At 36.1% G+C, this 12,588-nt stretch overlaps 1 protein-coding gene across 1 annotated transcript; it reads right to left on the bottom strand.

Moving 5' to 3' along the window:
* Positions 1-3,506: 3,506 nt before the first annotated feature.
* On the bottom strand, positions 3,507-8,374 carry LOC128200554 (pupal cuticle protein G1A-like). The gene is made up of 2 exons (XM_052894354.1): positions 8,277-8,374; positions 3,507-4,233 (listed from the first exon to the last, which is right to left on the bottom strand). The coding sequence occupies exons 1-2, from the start codon at positions 8,286-8,288 to the stop codon at positions 3,589-3,591; spliced, it is 657 nt and encodes a 218-aa protein (XP_052750314.1). The 5' UTR covers positions 8,289-8,374; the 3' UTR covers positions 3,507-3,588.
* Between the last annotated feature and the right edge of the window lie 4,214 nt (positions 8,375-12,588).

Raw genomic sequence — 12,588 nt, 5'->3', positions numbered from 1 at the left:
TGCGTGAGTCCAACTCGCACTTGACCGGCTTTATTTTTTAACAATTTAGTTATTTTAAACAATGAGAGTGGGAATGCGTAAGATCTGTTTGTTATCTGCTCAAGTTGGTGGCGACCAACATCAACATTTACAGCTTTTTTATTACCCTACTTAGAATTTAATTACCTACTTAATTTTTTATCTCTACTCGTATTACAGATTTCTACATTTTTAGATTTTTTTTAGATTTCGGCGCTGTCGTCGTCGTCGACTTATTGGAAAAATATTAATGGATAAAAGCTCAGGCAGAATAGCAAAAGATCTGAGTTAACTGTCTTAACCAGTAACTGTTTGAAAGAAAGAATGTATATATATATATAAAGTTTTGATTCGTTTCTTCAAAACCAAATTAATAACTTAAGACAATTGTAACCAGACTTGAAAAACAAATGTTTTATTATTATTTGCTAGCTTTTACTTATGTCTTCGTCCGAGTGACGGGACATGTCCGCTGATCGGGATAAAAAGTAGCTTATGTATTCTTCATCCCACGTAGTAAGTGTATGCTAAATATCATGACGATTTTTTTTAATGGGTGAAAATAGAATGGTAGCCCTGCCTACGCTATCGGTATACACTGGCGGGGCACCAATGAAGGGTGACAAGTGAGGGTGAAGGCAGGTCAGTTGGCCCATAGTGACCAGTTGAACAAGAATTAACCACTATGGTTTCCAGGGGGAATCGCGTGGAGATCGACCTGATAGGATGTATTGCTAGCAATGGGACTGTTAAATCTCATCACTAACAATCCCTTTCCCCTCATTTTATGACGATTGGTTTCATATTTATAATATTAGTAAGGATTTTATGTTCACAGATTAAAACGTTATTACTATGAGGAGCGTGGTCAGCGCGCCACCAACCCTTGCGTCACGGAGATCTTTAGTAAAAACACCTAGGATTTTTACTGCCGCCAATTTCTTTAATTCGGAACACGTATTCCAATTGCCACCTTGACCGCAAAATCAATAGGTGAGATAAAAGTGTGTATATATTCTAAAAACTACATGTTTTAGGTATAAAATAATTTGTTTGCAAAACAGTGTATTTTAAACTTTACAAATAATCTGTTGATATCTAACTATCACCATGGTCCCGGCATAGAATAGGCCATTCCTTCTTTTCTCGTGGGTGTCGTAAGAGACGCTAAGGGGACGCTAAGAGAAGGGAATAACGGGCTTATGGTGGAAAGACAGGCAGCAGCGTCCCTCTTAAAACATCACCAGAAGACAAACTGCGGTTGCCAACCCGACTGCCAAGTGTTGCAACTAATGGCAAACCCCCGTTATGGGGAAGGCTATGTTCAGCAGTGCACATTTAATGGCTTATACAATAACAAATATTAGATATTTTATGGTGGTTTTAGAACGCGCTAAAATTACAAGTGGAAGTTTGTTTACAGATTACGCGCAGAGCAAATTGATCTTTTTTTTTACAATGCAGGGGGCAAACGAGCATGCGGCTCACCTGATGGTAAGTGACTACTGCCGCCCATGATCACCCACAACACCAGCGGCATTGCAGGTGTGCTGCCGGCCTTTTAAAAAGGAATATACTCTTTTCTTGAAGGTTATGTTGTCGTATCAGTTCGGAAATACTGCTGCTGGAAGTTGATTCCAAAGAATGGTTGTGCGTGGAAGAAAGTGCCTTGAAAAACGCACGGTGGAAGACCGCCACTCGTCCAGATCTGTTGTTCTGGAACTCTCTATAACCGCGATTGTCAGTAATTATATTCACGAACTAATAGTGGTAATGACCTTTTCGCCTCTTGTGATATTTTAATAATAATTCATGTTTGTGAGCGATCTAGTGACCCAAAAACTCATAGCCGCCATAGGCAGTGTCGGTGTTAGTGATGTGCCAAACGTCAAGCTCGAATACTGACGCGAATCCGAGTATATAACTCGGATACTGGGTATTCGAATACTATGATTTCGAGTGCTTTAGATATACTATTAGAATACTAGTCGCATGTTTATGCAATAAATGTTTATATTTGTGTTCTTTTTAGTTTTTTTTTACACATTTCAATATGTCATTATGAATTAGAATATGTGAAAATAAAAACAGAGGGAGACTTTTGTACAAAAGTCGATTGCTTGGGTACCTCTGTCCCATTCGTGTTTCAACCGTGAAGCAGTTGTGTTTGCATGGCTGTGTTTCGGTTTGAAGGGTGGGATATGGCGTGAATTTATTGGATACAGAGGAATAACACCTGAGTCCTCAGGAATGGCAACGCATGGGGGGTATCATGGGCGAAACAGTATACTCTGTTATGTCCATAGTACTGCTCATGTCTATAGGCGACGGTTACCACTTTCCATCAGGTGGGCCGTCAGCTTGTTTGTCATTCTAAGTTGTATAAAAAAAAATAATATATATATCATTTTCTGAATTAGTAAATTTTAAAAATAAATTTAAGTATAATTTGAGTATAATGGAGTAGGTACTTGAATGATCAAACTGGTGATATTAAGAGTTGTCAGACTCGAGTTAGGATTCAGTTATTTTAACGATTACTAGTAATAATCGAATATTAATAAAGTGTGAATCGGTACATCACTAATCGTGACTGGCGTGACGCGCGGCCGCACCGCGGTTTGCCGGCACAGGCGCACGGTGTCCTAAACATGTCTCCAGCAAGGTCCTTACGCAACATCACTGGAAGTGGATGTTTAACATTTTTATGCGTCATAAATAACAGCACGGTTGCTTATAGCCGCTGCAGCCTATTAAACACGAGTCAGTTATCTCGTGGTCAGATGTACGCAATACATGCTCCTATTTGGATGGCAAGGTCGAATGTTATGTCACTAAACTTAGGCCTTGGACCTTCAGTGACCCAATGTTTAGTCATGATCTCTAAAGAAAGATTACAAGGTTATAAGATGAACTATACATATTATTTTTTTGTTTACATTCAATTAGTATATGCTGTGGATAAAATTGATTGTTAAAATTCTTTTTTTTGAACTCTCAATACGGAACTGCATTGCAAGATTTGTCATTATAATTACAATCTATTGCAGCGTAGATACTTTATTACGAATTCCAAACATGCCATAATCCTTTATACCATTTTTGTACGGATCCCTCAAGAGATCAAATGAACAAATTCATGTTATTTAATTCGTACATAAAATTTTGTGTACTCACGACTTCGCATAATCAGAATTACAGATAATGATATACTCATAGTTAGGTCCAAAAAGAATGCACTAAAGATATATTTGATTTTATGTAATTTATTGATTTTATGTTAATATATTTTCTTAAATTCATATTATAATATCTATTGATGACATTGGACTACAATTTATGGCTTTCAAAGTTTTGTTATGGAAACAAACGCCGTGGGATCTGTGCCACGGCGTCCATACATAATAATTATGACCTTTTAACCATTCGAATTTAGAACTATTTGAACATAAACACAATGTTGAATTATAAATTAAAAGATTACCATCAACATTGTTAAATAAAACAATAAAATTGGACGGTTTTTTAAACGATAACTTTATTTGGTACAAAAATAACAAAAATCACGTATTACCAAGCAGCGGCGTATTTAGGAGCGGATACGTACTTAGCGTGTACGGGTGTAGCCTTAAAATAGGAGGCGGCGGGCACCACGGGAGCCGCGTGCACATGCGAGCTCACCACGGGCACGTGGTGGTGGTGGCTAGTGGTCACCACGGGAGCCGAGTGCGCGGAAAAGAAAGGCGTGGAGTGAGAGCTGTAGGATGCCACGGGAAAGTGTTGAACAGGCGCGGCGTGGGCATGGGAACTGAACGAGGGAACTGCGTGCACGGAGTTGAACACGGGGGCGGCGTGGACTGCGTGGGCGCTATACACGGGAGCAGCGTGGACTGCGTGGGTGCCAAACGCGGGGGCGGCGTGGACTGCATGGGCGGTAAACGCGGGGGCGGCGTGGACTGCATGGGCGGTAAACGCGGGGGCGGCGTGGACTGCATGGGCGGTAAACGCGGGGGCGGCGTGGACTGCGTGGGCGCTAAATGCGGGGGCGGCGTGGACTGCGTGGGCACTAAACGCGGGAGCAGCGTGGACTGCGTGGGTGCTAAACGCGGGAGCGGCGTGGACTGCATGGGCCACGGGCTGGCTGAACACACCGCGCTTGTCGCGGATCTGTTCTTCGGATGCGCACGCGGACGCCACCACGGCGAGTATCACAATCTGCAAATAGTAACAACGCAAGCTAGATTATTTATATTTTTTTATTTATAAACCAAACAATAAAATAGTAGAGAGAAGCTGATATTTTTAACAAGGGTTATTAGTAAGATTTCTTAAAAATATACTTTAATCATATTTATATGAAAATTGTTATCGTATGGTCCTGGTGTAAAATAGGCCACTACTTCCTTTCCCGTGGGTGTTGTAAGAGGCGACTAAAGAAGGGCGAGGAATGGGTAGCAGCGTTCCTCTAAAAACTTAACTGTGGTTGCCAATCCGCCTGTCAAGCGGGGCAACTACTGGCAAATTCCCCTGAGGGGGAGGTTTATGTTCAGCAGTGGACAGTTAGAGGCTGACATGATGATATGAGAATTGATAAGTTTTACTCATATATATGTAAGTATATAAGACTGCATTAAAAGTTCCATAACATTTACAATTTAAAACGGTGTCATCTAATTGCAATAAATACTTGTTTTATTACATTACCATTCCAATATATGCAGTTTAATTTGAGAATATCGGTAAACACTTTATCGTATAATATAATAAGCGAGGAGCTACAAGCTGCACAGCTCGACTATACTCGTAAACATGGAGTTTAATATAGACATTAGTAATGTACTCATTCAATGATACCTGATCGAGAAGTTAATATCAAATATATTTCTTAACATGCTCATGTTTTGATGGCTGGTGACTAGAGTCTCGTATTTATTTTAATTATTTATTTATGTACTTTATTGTACTGGTTACAAAAATAAGCAGTTATGCCACCATTAATAAATGGTCTGTAAAAACAATAATTATTCGTTAGTCTTTTATTCAAAAAACAATGTACATTGTGTGTGAAATAAGGGATAGTCATACAAAAAGCATTACAATAAATTGAATATTACAACCAGCCAATAACAATAATAATAAATATATTTTACAATAAACAATGTCAACTTTATCTGTAAATATTATATATATGTGGAATTTATTTTTAGTTATTTATTTAATCACCAGTACAGAAGTCAATCAATCAATTAAAGCGAACAACTTAAATTGTGTGGCAAAATCTGTTATTTTGATTTAAAAAACTAATTAACTAAACTGATTTTGATGAAACTTTTATTGACTTAATCTGTCCTTTCAGATGAAAGAAGAATTTTTGAAATCAATTCAGAACTGATGGAGTAATCGAGTAACAAATTTCAAAATTATAACCGAATTGAAAATTGTCTTCTTTATGAAGTCTGAAAAAGGTGACTATTTTTTTTTACAACACAGGGGGCAAACGAGCATGCGGCTCACCTGATGGTAAGTGACTACCGCCGCCCATGGTTACCCACAACACCAGCGGCATTGCAGGTGTGCTGCCGGCCTTTTAAAAAGGAATATGCTCTTTTCTTGAAGGTTATGTTGTCGTATCGGTTCGGAAATCTTATCTAGACAGTCTTTGGGTAATCTTTGCAGCACACTATATTATGCTAATATATATACATATAAAGAAATATATATATATATATATATATATATATATATATATATATATATATATATATATATATATATATATATATATATATATATATATATAGATATAGCAAATATACAACAAGAGTGAGTAAAGGAGAAAGGCGATAAGAAAAAAAAAAAAAAAAATGTAAAGGACTATCGTTAATTATTAACTGTTATATTGGACAGTAAATTTTTTTTTACGATGTCGGAATTTACGCTTTGCTGTATGACATTGTACTATTTTTAGAAACGAGTTAAGATGTAGGTGAGATTATGGTTTACTATATGTTGACATAAAAAATAATCTTAGAAAGACCAAGTGGATGGCCCTCACTTATGTTTTTTATGCAACTTAGAATAGTAAGCAAACTAATGGAAAGTGGTCATTGTGTGAATATACCATGGACGTCAGGTTATACTCCGTGACGTTTATGGTATCATTCAAGTGTTACCAGTCCTAAAGACTATGGTGTTATGCTTCAGTACCTTTAATGTCATTGCCATATTTATTTATTTATAGCAAAGTAATAGAACACAAATCAATATATTATTAATATAAATATTTCATAATATACATAAAATTTGTACTCAATTTGAAACTCGCAAAAACACACGCACGGCGGAAGTACTAGTATGAGTGGGACAGAGGTACCCAAGTAGACAACTTTTTAAACGTTCGTTAAGTCCTTCTCTGATATAGCGAGTACCTGTATTAAAACTCAGATTTAGTACAGATTTATAGAATTTAGAACTTAAGGTGGATATAAGCCCAGTAACTACGTGCGAACACGTCGACGGCACTTATTCGATGTTCCATTACGAAGAACAGTTCGCTAAGCAGGCTCCCCTATCTCTTGCATTGAAACTACTCAATGATGTTTTGAGCCAGTATCCGCAATTGGATGTATTTGCTTCCAACTTGCTGGAGTTTCGTCGGGTGACCACAGAGTATTTGTGTTCAGACGTTTTTGTTTAAGTCTTTTTATATTATTCTTGTTGTATATATGTAATATTCCTTTTTTTATATGTTGTTGTATTCATGCTTTCCTGGGTGGGCGTATTGGGAGACTGTTAGGCTCACCCAGTGGATGTAATAAATAAATAAATAAATAAATAAATAAATAATTAGAGCAGCTTCCAGAACAGAGGACAAGTTCAGGTCAAAAATATGATAAATTGAAAAGGTCTTTATAATAAACGCTTTCTACTGGTAATGACTTACACTTTTATAAGTGGACAAAAGCAGAAAATCGTGCGGCTTGGAAAAGATATCATGTACGTAATGATCACGTCCTTCAGCCATGAGGATACGAAGAAAAAGATAGACAATAGACTGCCTCAAAGAGACATAACTCTAATGAAAAGAACAACCCTTACTATCTTCTTGAGGAGACACCTGGCGTCAAGCCAGTAAAGTGTGAAATGAGGGTATACCCATGCTCATTAATGTAACCGATATTGCCAGAAGATACAGTAGTATGGTTAGATGGCAATGAGCCGGGCATGGCTGACGGAGAGTGAAGACGGATGTAATCAGACGACTCTTCATTGGTAACTGCCAGAGAAAATGGGAATATTGGTAAACCGCAGCTACGAAGCTGATATTAACAGTAACTTGGACCAGAGATAATACAATGCTATACTAATACTCAGATCGAGATGTAATGGAGATTTATGCAAGCTACAATGACATGACATGATAATGGTATAATGAGCATAGGTGTATTTAGAGGGGGAGGTCGGGTGGGCCGTGCCCACCATAGAATTGTCTGGTGCCCACCCCAGAATAAGGAGCGGAGCTTTCAATTATACGTTTTCCATGCCCAAGGGAACATATACGCCTTTAAAGGACCACTTCCCTACCTGGAAAATATATAATCTCAAATAAGCCAATGACAATGAAGTTGAGAGAGAAAAAGAGTCAATACTTGGAGTCTTGGGTCGCAACATTGAATCCCAGCTTAAATATTTGAGTTATCTAATTTATGCTTGGATATTTAAAATGAAAAGCGTTAGATTCGTGCTTTGGAAGACATGTTAAGTTGTTCTTTGGTAGGCCACCCCAGATGCTGTCATGTAAAACGAAGGCAGTCTAGAAGCACATGTCATGCCAGAAGGTGACATCCTGATTGAATAGTAATATGTCAAATTTTAACTATTTCTATCTAGATGTTTCCAACAGATTTCCAATTCAAATATGTTAATATTGATGTACTGCTATAAGATTTATAAAAAAAACCATTGAGACGGGAATTAATGCAATTATTTAGGTAAACTATGACAATTTATCTGAGTCATCTCGACGTCTCGACCGTGTTACACCGGCCGCGGTCACCAGTAGACTGATGTCGCGCTATCATGTTTCCGTTTCTGTAGCCGATTATTTCTTTCTACCCACTCATTGTCCCACATCCACCCAAATGATCGTGTTATCTTTTATAAAACATGCAGCGCGAATGTCTAATATTTAAAATGTAATCGATATTGATTTTAAAATTGTTCGTTTCACATGTTAAATTGATGAAGGAGGTACTCACGATGAATTTCATGGTGTATTAGGTGTCGGTGTGGCGACTGGATGCTGCGGCGATATTGTGATGGTGTCCAACTAATTCCGAACTCATTTATACCACTTGGAGCAATTAATTCATAACGAGGTGCAGTGTCGTAATCCCGGCCCTCGCATGTACTTTGTGATCATCACAATGTACCATTACACATTAAACTGGAAATGTTAAGAAATATATTATGACACGTCGCAGTGTGATACTCGCGGCTCAATGTTAAATGCTACTTACACTTATTTGGTATTAGAATAATATTGTTCCTACCATAATATCGTACAAAATACCTCAATGTTTGAAGGCGAAGGTCATTAACCGGCGCGTGTTGCCAGTCATAACTCGCAGAACCGAGACATGGCCCTACACGATTGTCCGTATGCAAAAATTTCAAGTCACTCAGCGAGCTATGGAGAGGGTCGTGCTCGGAGTTTCTTTGTGTGATAGAATACGAGCCCGAAGAATAAGCAAGCTGAAGTGGCAATAGGCTGGTCAGATAGCTCGAAGGACCGATAACCGATGGGAAAGAAAGGTTCTTGAGTGGCCACCCCATATTACTTCCCGTGGGTGTCGTAAGAGGCGACTAAGGGATCTTAATGTTATGATGGACAGCAGCGTCCCTCTTAAAACATCACCAAAGTCTAACTGGGGTTGCTAATTCGTCTGCCAAGTGTGGCAATTATTGGCAAAACTGGTTTTATAAGAAAGGCCATCAGTGGACAGTGGATGACTGATGTGATGAAATGCTGGAGCATCGAGTATCAAAAAATGATTAAATTTCAAATTAAGGAATGAATTAATGAATATCAATTTGCAAGAAACATGACAAGTATATAGATGCCAAAATCCACATATTTCGTTATAATTAGACATGCAAATTTTAAAAGGGGACATAAAAAAGCATATATTTACTCAGTTAATTCGATACATGTGTCTATTTTATTTTAAATCAAAACAAAACATGCTTTTTTTATTGTTGTAATTAATGGTTAAAAATTCTTCAGATCCCAGAAAAAAAAATCATCCAGATTTTTTAGATTTGAATTTGGAAGTATTTTTTTTTATTATAATTTGAATATAAATATGTACGTATTGCTCATAAGTAATATACATGTATATAATAATAATAAATATAACAAACACGTATCAATTAATATGGCGGTCATTTTAAACGAATACATATTTTATGTCCATACTCAGATATAAATCAAAGTGTTCAATAAAGATCATTAAGTATCATTATGTAATATTTATCTTGTTCATTCAAATATATTCCTTAGAGTTATATATACGTTTGTTATAGTACTCGTGGCACTTAGAGGATCGCGTAGTGATGGTGATTATGTGATATGTATATCATATTACGTTTACAGGCTAGGTAATACATATTTCCTTTAACTTATAGGTCGAGGGATGGGCAGCGGTGTCCCTTTTAAAACATCATCAAAGATTAATTACTGTTGCTAACCCGCCTGCCTACCCTTATCTCAATTATTATTTGGGGTCCATATCCATATTACAAAAAAAATTGGTTTTAGTTTTACGACCGGCCACCTGCCTAACGTCAACCCTTTTTGGAAATATATATATATATATATATATATATATATATATATATATATATATATATATATAACAATAATATTGACTAGAACTGAACTTGGAAGTAGTTATTTGAACACAGCGCGCCGCCGCGCCGGAGTGTACGGCGAGCGTACGGTGCTCGTTGATGTCTTTTCTACTGCGCATCTACACCCTAGACTAGAATGCACGTACATACAATTGTGTTCCACAAAAAAATTATTTCATTTGTGGTAAAACCAATTATTTTGATTTAAAAACTAAACTACTGACCCGATTTTGATAAAATTTCTATGGTACCGATCTGTAAGTATATCCTTTTAAATAAAGAAAGTTATCTGTTAGTTATAAATCAAATTGAAAATTTCAAATTGATTTATATCTAACGGAGTTATGAAATAACAGACAAAACAGTACAATCGAATTGAGAATCTCCTTCTTTTCGATGTTAGTTAAAAATAAGCGCATACTTATGAAGTTAATTACTTATTAATACACTATTATATATATATATATATATATATATATATATATATATATATATATATATATATATATATATATATATATATATATATATAATTTGTAACCTATTTGTTGGTTCCACCTTAATTTTTTTGTATCGGTTTCTTATCGAACAACATATTAAGAGTGCCATAGCTATAACAAAAGGAAATTTATTAATATGAGGTCGAGGAGAATGCAAAGGATAAGCTGGACAGAAAAAGTAAGAAATAACAAAAACAAAAACATTAAAAATAACAAAAGATTTTTTTTTGTAATTTTTGACATAAATTAAAGATTAAGACTATTTTATTTAATACCTTCTCCTTTTTTAACACAAATGGGCGCATATAAATTTATTTGATTATTGTATTTATCCATCAAAAAACGCCTGATAAGTCACAATGCATAATTTTTTATTAATGCAACTTTGCTAATTATAACACTGAACAACTAGGTGAGTCAAAAATTTGCTACCGATGGTGTCATATGAAACAACCATAAATCAGTAGGAATGATAGGATTTATTCATTTTGTCTAAGGGCAGGTCATTCGAAACACAGGAAAACCTTTACAACGCCATCTAGTATCTGTCTTCAAACTAAACTTTTATTTATTTATTTATTTATTTATTTATTGGAAAACTTTTGACAAGGACAATACGTTTCTTAAACAAACACGGTTGATAGAATATACAATTATCTTACTAATGACTAAGTATTCTAATAAGCACCTAATTAGACACTTTTCCTTTCCTTTAAGAGCTTCCTCTTGTTGGTGCAACTAATTCATGCATTCTCTTCCAGGCAGCTCTGTTTCAGGCCATATCTCTGACCTCCCTATACGACATGACACCTCGTATTGGGGAGAAAGAGATTGTTAGTAATGGAGGCTAAAAATCCTATTGCTAGCAATATACCTAACCAGATCGACTTCCTCGTGGTTCTCCCTGGAAACTATCATGGTTAATTCCTGATGAATTCATCATGATGGGCTAACTGGCCTGTTTTCATTCTCATCTATCACCCTTCACTGGTGCTCCGCCAGCGAATCCCGTTAGCGCGAGCAGGGCTATCATTACATTTTTACCCATAAAAAAAGACACCTCGTATTGACATTGTTCTATGTAGTTATTCCTCGGTATTGCCTTTCCACTTTTACCCTCTATTTTTCCTTCTAGTATGCTCTTTAAAAATCATTTTGTCATATATAAAGTAGCCAAGCATTTTGCCTCTTCTATTCTTTATTGTTTTTATTAATGCTCTTTTCTCATTTATCTTTCTCAAGACTTCCTTGTTCGTTATTTTTGCTGTCCACTTTTAGGCATTAGGCACTTTTCGGTTACTAAATTAGTACTCTCTGTTATTAGCGTCACATCAGGTCAACTGTCCACTGCTGAACTTAGCCTTCCCCTCCCCCAATTAAATATTTTTTATAAAGTAGAAAATATTTAATTGTACCGAGAAACATCGTTAATAATTGTTATACATTTAATGCAAGTGTTAGGACCTTTGAAATTTCTTGTAAATATAGCTTTGCATGCTACAAATCTATGGGCGTTTTTAATATTTATTTTTATTTATTTATTAAACTTTAATATACCTAGACAGTCTAAATAGTGGACTTAATATTTAGGGTTATCTAGCAGTCAACTGTAATAAGAGAAACTGTTAAGACAGGAATAACAGAAAATATACCTAATTGACGGTGCAACGTGATGGGTAAATAAACAGAAAAAATACAATATTATATACATATAATACCATGTATATAATAACATTATACATATAAATAATATGAAAGGAAAAATTATTTAGATACAAGGGAAATACTAGCATCAGACAAAATAAAACATCTAAAACATATTACAACTCCAGGGATTCTGATTAAGAAGAATTTTAACATTAAAATAAGTCTGCATAATTCAATCTCTCTATCTATTTAAGAGCTGCGCTCTTATCGGTGGAGCTCTTGCCACTCACTACGATTTTCAGCGAGTCTCTTCACCTCTTGATACGACACGACACCAACTCCTTCCTTGATCTGCCTCATGTAACTATGTCTCCCTCTCCCTCTTGCCCTTCTTCCTTCTATCTTACCTTCTATTATAATGTTCATAAGTTCGTCGTGTCGTATCAAGTGTCCCAACATTTTTCCCCTTCTGTCCTCAATAGTTCTAATAATTTGTCTTTATTCTATGTCT

The sequence above is a fragment of the Galleria mellonella genome, unplaced genomic scaffold, assembly GCF_026898425.1.
Source record: "Galleria mellonella isolate WM207_F2 unplaced genomic scaffold, CSIRO_AGI_GalMel_v1 utg21, whole genome shotgun sequence".
Lineage (NCBI taxonomy): Eukaryota > Metazoa > Arthropoda > Insecta > Lepidoptera > Pyralidae > Galleria > Galleria mellonella.
The sequence above is the reverse complement of the archived record's forward strand: the minus strand, read 5'-3'. Positions and strand labels throughout refer to the sequence as shown.